The sequence below is a fragment of the Macaca mulatta genome, chromosome 16, assembly GCF_049350105.2.
Source record: "Macaca mulatta isolate MMU2019108-1 chromosome 16, T2T-MMU8v2.0, whole genome shotgun sequence".
Lineage (NCBI taxonomy): Eukaryota > Metazoa > Chordata > Mammalia > Primates > Cercopithecidae > Macaca > Macaca mulatta.
In genome coordinates this window covers 2,515,551-2,521,550 of record NC_133421.1, presented here as the reverse complement: position 1 = coordinate 2,521,550, position 6,000 = coordinate 2,515,551, and the positions used below count along the sequence as shown (strand labels likewise).

Below are 6,000 nucleotides of genomic sequence, written 5' to 3'. Positions count from 1 at the left end.
AGCCAGGCCCGGCCTGATGCAGTGAGCACGGCGGGTTCTAGAAGCATCTTAGGGTCAGTGGGGCCCGGAGCGGCCTAAGGGTCAGGCTTCGTGCAGGGAGAGGAGTGGGGAAAGGCCCGGGAGGAACAGGAAGGGGGTGAGGAGCTCCGCGGGGAGGGGGCGGGATCCCTGGAGAAGGTCTGGAGGGAATTTAGAATCCGGGAGTGGAGAGAAAATGCGGGCCGGGCTGCAGCCCGGGAAAGCGCTGGCTCAGCGGGTCCTTCTCCTTTCTTCACTTCAGCTTCGGGCTTTCCAGGGAGAGTGCAGCGTTTCGGGTCCGGCTTCTCACCCAAGCGGTGACCCCGCACACCGCGGCCGGCAGCTGCGGACCCCGCCTGGGCAGAGAGCTCGGGCCCGGCCGGCCGCAAAGGGGGCGTGGCGAGCGTGGAGGGGCGTGGCGAGAGCGGGCGGAGGGGGCGTGGCGAGAGCGGGCGGAGGGGGCGTGACGAGGGCCTCTGAGGGGGCGTGGCGCGGGCGGGCGGAGGGGGCGTGGCGTGGGCGGCCCTGGTGGGCGGGGCTCCGCTCCCCCAGCGCTCGCCGCCGCCGCCGCCGCCGCCTGCTGCCTCCGCGCGGACCGTGGAGCGGGGTCGCAGCCGCCCGACCGCCCTGCGGTGGGCCAGGATGTCGGGCTTCCTGGAGGAGCTGCTCGGCGAGAAGCTGGTGACGGGCGGCGGCGAGGAGGTGGACGTGCACTCGCTGGGCGCCCGCGGCATCTCGCTGCTGGGTCTCTACTTCGGCTGCAGCCTCAGCGCCCCCTGCGCGCAGCTCAGCGCCAGCCTGGCCGCCTTCTACGGGCGCCTGCGGGGGGACGCGGCGGCCGGGCCGGGGCCGGGGGCGGGGGCCGGGGCGGCGGCGGAGCCCGAGCCGCGGCGGCGCCTGGAGATCGTCTTCGTGTCCTCGGACCAGGACCAGCGGCAGTGGCAGGACTTCGTGCGGGACATGCCGTGGCTGGCGCTGCCCTACAAGGAGAAGCACAGGAAGGTGAGCGGCGCGGGCGTCGCCGGCCCCTGCCCGCCCACACCCCCTTACCCCTGCCCCCCCCACCCCCTTACCCTGCCCTCCCCCAAACCCGTTGTCCCCCTGCCCGCCCCCCGCCCCCCGCCCCACTGACTCCTGCACCCCCGTCCCCCAACCCACTGTCCTCTCCCCACCCCCCACCCCACTGCCCCCCCCCACCCCGCCGTCCCCTCCTCTGCCCCTCCCGCTCCGCGCTGAGCCCGCACCCCCATCCCAGGACCTCTCTCTGGCTCGGGTGCTGCGCTGCGCCCGGCCTGGAAAGTTGGACCCGCCTCGGCCCCTGGGACCCCGGCTCGAGCCCCTCCGTCCTTACGCGCCGGGAGCCTCGGGTGGGGGCGGCTGCGACCCCTTCACCCCCGAGCGGAGGCGCCGGGAGGGGCCCCTTCCTGCTTCCGCCGCCGACCCCCGTGGATTCCCACAGTGGGGAGGGGAGGGGAGGGCGCGCGCCCCCCGCCTGTGGTGCCCAAACCAGCACGTTTCCTTTCTTTCCGGGAGAAACCTGCTTTCCCCGGGGACCGGGGACCTGGGGGCCGAGGCCCAGGTCAGGAGAGGCGGCCGGTGACCGTGGCCGTGGCTGTGGCCGAGAAGGGCGCTCACGGCTCCGTCTCCCCCGCCCCAGGCCGAGTTCGCGGCCACCGGGGAGCTCTGCATTGTCTGGTGGTCCAGCCTCCTCCCCAGACGCCTCCCGGGCGCGGGAACAGCCCGGGCCGTGCAGAGCTCAGCTGCGTGGTGGCCCCTGTGGTCCCGGCGATCTTCGAATTGAGGGCTGAGCTGACCCCGTCGATGCACATTGACTGGAAGGAGGACTTGGGGAAATGGATACTTTGCTGTCAACTTCTCGTGCCTCCCAGTTTGCTGTCGAGATGAGTTTGGGTTTCTGAGTGTGTCCCTTGGGTGAGGATGTCTGTCTCTTATAATACGGCACATCCAGGACATTTTCTAATGAATGGAGTCAGAAAAAGTTTTGGAGCGCTGTTGCTTCGTGAGTGGATCTGATGCAACGTGTGAATCCAGCCCCCTTCCCTTTTTGAGGAAAGCCTGCTTCTGGAGTGGACAGAAGGGCTATTCTGGGGGCGTTTAGTTTCCTCTGGGGAGCATGGCGAGGCGTGCCACGTGTTCCTTTTATATGTACAGAATCTTGTTGAGAAGCATGATTTAGGTTTGGTGGGAGCAAAAGGCTTATACTGTGACCCCAAATGTCTTGAGTAAATCATCCATCCCAAAGCAGTGTGAGGTAGAGATTTGGGATTTAAAGTATGAAATACAGTTGATGCGATGCAGTTTGTAAATTTAACGTTGGGAAAACATAGGTTCACTAACCACTCAGAGGCAAGAGTTGGCATTTTTACCGCTTTTTAGGTTATTTTGCCCATTTTGATTGACATGCTTGATATAGTATGAATATGCATGGCCAGTACTTTTTGATTCAAAATACAAGAATCCTTTGTTTTCCTTGGTGGTGGTTTTTGTGATACGTTCGTGGAGAAATAATGTTCAGAAAGTGATTTACCAAAAAAGATGTTCATTGTTATGGCAAGTTTCTGTTGTAGACTAAAGTCTACTTAAAATAATGTCCTTATCCGGCAATACAAATGATTTCTAGCTTTTGAAAACATAGAATTATGGTAAAATGTTACCGGCTTAACAGCCTATTGTTGTGTTTTTTACTGAAGAGGAAATACATTTTTTGGATAGTAAAAATATGGGGCAAACAGATGTTTTGCAAATGCTTGGAGCTTTTTCCGAGAAAGGAGAATATTTGATAGACACGGGCCATGGGTGGCTCTCTATACCCTGGACAGGCTCTTTGAGTGACAAAAAGTATTCTGCGGCCCCAGCCTGGACCTGCTGATTCCTCCGAACCTGGATGACACAGGACAGACTCATTTGAAAATACAGTTCAGAGTGCTGGACATGCCCAAACCCTGGTGCGTTAGCATCTTAAACATTTATTTTTTTTGCCCAGAGTTTTTCTGACTTACATCCTGTACTTTATTCTCTAAATCCAGTCCAGTTTTCAAGGAAGCAGTTTCTGCCCTTGGTCATGAACAAACCACTCAAGATCTGACCCCAGAAACATTCTTATTCTCAGGAATATATACCAGGTAAAAAGACTGCAGCTGTCCTTCTTATGGAAAACATACTCTTGGAAATTACAAAAGCTACGTACTGACTTTAAAAGGAATTATTGCCGGGCCGGGTGGCTCACGCCTGTTATCCCAGCACTTTGGGAGACCCAGGCGGGTGGATCACCTGAGGTCGGGAGTTTGAGACCAGCCTGACCAACATGGAGAAACCCCGTCTCTACCAAAAATACAAAATTAGCCGGGCGTGGTGGCTCCTGCCTGTAATCCCAGCTACTAGGGAGGGTGAGGCAGGAGAATCGCTTGAACCCGGGAGGTGGAGGTTGTGGTGAGCCGAGTTCGTGCCATTGCACCCCAGCATGAGCCAAAAAAAAAAAAAAAAAAAAAAAAGGAATTATTTTCCCTCTTGAAACCAAAGAGATGTGGAACAAATACCTTTTCTGTAACTGAGTTTTTGTCTCATTTGAAGTTAGGGTGCTCAGAAGCCTGTGAGCTAATGATGCTAATTTCACCATCAGAACAAGTGAAGAGCCAGAGTTCTGCCAGCCGAGGGTACTGGATGGGTGAACACGTCTTCTTGATGGACCCTGTCCACGTTGTTTCACCAACTATAAAAATAGATCTAGAGAAGGGAATTTTGTTTTACACTGAAGGGAAACCGAAGTTCCAGATTGCTAATTTTTTTTAAAGTTCTCATTAACATTTGTTCTTTAAACCCATGCGTATACTTCTTCCCATTGGGATAACAAAGGGTATGGTTCTGATTAGTTATTGGCTGGCATTTCTCTAAAGAAAATTGAAAAATTGTGGTGGGGAAAGAAAATGCTGTGTGGTATTTCTTTTCTTCTTTTATTAATTTCTCCTTTATATAGTAAAAAAGCCCGGGGATGACCATATATGTTAAGCCTGCATTTTGCCTGGTTCCTCTCACGTTGACTGGAACTGTGAGAAAACACCAAAAAAAAAAAAAAAAAAAGGAAAAAATTAAAAAAAAATTCTTTATACAGAATTTTCCTGTTTCTGCCTGTTGTTGTGGTAGGCACAAAAGTAATTGAAACTTATTTATTTATTTATTTATTTTGAGACAGAGTCTCGCTCTGTCGCCCAGGCTGGAGTGCAGTGGCTCAATCTAGGCTCACTGCAACCTCTGCCTCCCGGGTTTATGCCATTCTCCTGCCTCAGCCTCCCGAGTAGCTGGGACTACAGGCGCCCGCCACCACGCCTGGCTAATTTTTTTTGTATTTTTAGTAGAGACGCGGTTTCACTGTGTTAGCCAGGATGGTCTCGGTCTCCTGACCTCGTGGTCTGCCCACCTCGGCCTTCCAAAGTGCTGGGATTGCAGGCGTGAGCCACTGCTCCCAGCCTGAAGTTTAATTTTTTTGGCTTCCAAAACACATACTATTTCAGCTTCCAAAACACACAGTATTATATATCTGTGCAGAAATTGTAATTAGATGGTAATAGAACTTTGCATTTATACAAACAATTTTATCAGCAAATCTATAATCCTGAAGTTAAGGCAGTTGGACTTGTTTTAATAAGAAGGTTGGTAGATGTTTTTCAGATTTCTAGGGAGAAAGAATGTGATCGATAGTCGGGAGGTGGTGAAATTTGGACTTTGGGGATTTGGTCTGTCCCTTTGGATTAGTATGTTACTCACTCGTCAAGACTGGAGAGGTCCGTCTCTGGGACCCACTCCGGCCTTGTAGAAGTGAGCACTGGTTTTGGGTTTAAAGCCGCAGAGCTCAGCTTTGTCTGAGCTGGATGCCTGATCATAAACATACGGTCAGTGTGGGTGCACTGACATCCAAGGGTGCAGACCACTGGCTTCCTCTGGACAGTTTTGTGAGGCTCTGGTGTGGCCCCAGGACTTCCTGCATGGCGAAGGGGAGGAGAAAGCCTGCAGAGTCAGGGACCCTGGTCCAGTATCCCTGGTCAGCCTGCTCCAGCCAGGAGAAGTGGAGTCTCTGGCTGCTCTGCTTCTTTCAGTTCAGACTAAATGAGAAGCTTGGCTGAGAACTGACCTGAATCCCTTTGACCCTATGGGTGGGACAGGATTTGGTAGCAACCTCAACAGTCTTAGAACTCCAGTTCTGCCACTCTTCCTTGAATCCAAACACTGCAGCCAGGAAGAGAACAGTTTCTATGACACACTGTATCTTCTCTTTGTATTCACTTTCAAGGTGGGAAAAGATGGCAAAAAGGTACAGTTTTGAAAATGGGGATTTTCTGCCTTCTTCATCAGAAGCCCGGACCAGACAGGATAGGCTCCCACTGGTGACTGTGTTTCTAGGACTTGAGCCAATCTATTGGTAGTAAAGGACAAGAGTCCAATTAAGGAACAAGCCAGGTGTGATGGCTCGCACCTGTAATCCAGCACTGCGGGAGGCCAAGGTGGGGGGATCATTTGAGCCTAGGAGTTTGAGACCAGCTTGGGCAACATGGTGAAACATTGTCTCTACAAAAAATAACAATCAGCTGGTCATGGTGGTGTGTACCTGTGGTCCCAGCTACTCAGGAGACTGAGGCAGGAGGATTGCTTAAACCCAGGAGGCGGAGGCTGCAGTGAGCCATGTTTGTGTCACTACGCTCCAGCTTGGACAACAGAGCAAGACCGTGTCTTAAATAAATAAATAAAAATAAAGTAATAAGAGCAGTGTTCCTTGAGAGGCTTTTTCTTGTTCCATTATTTGTAATATATTTTTAAATCTCATTTTTTTCTGTATAATAAGGCAGTCTAATATATGACTAAAAATATAGATTATTTTATTCTTCTGCTTGAGTTCACGCCCTGGCTCTGCCGTGTATTAGCTGTGTGTCCTTGTGCAAGGTGCTGTACACCTCTGTGCCCCAGGTTCCT

The 6,000-nt window shown here is 53.1% G+C and overlaps 1 protein-coding gene across 1 annotated transcript in view; it reads left to right on the top strand.

Annotated features, from left to right (window-relative positions):
• Positions 1-544: 544 nt before the first annotated feature.
• NXN (nucleoredoxin) overlaps positions 545-6,000 on the top strand; it is a 176,971-nt gene continuing 171,515 nt past the window's right edge. Inside the window, exon 1 of the mRNA XM_015118170.3 lies at positions 545-1,020. Coding sequence (XP_014973656.1) covers positions 661-1,020 — 360 coding nt within the window. The 5' untranslated portion in view covers positions 545-660. The remainder of the gene's footprint in view (positions 1,021-6,000) is intronic.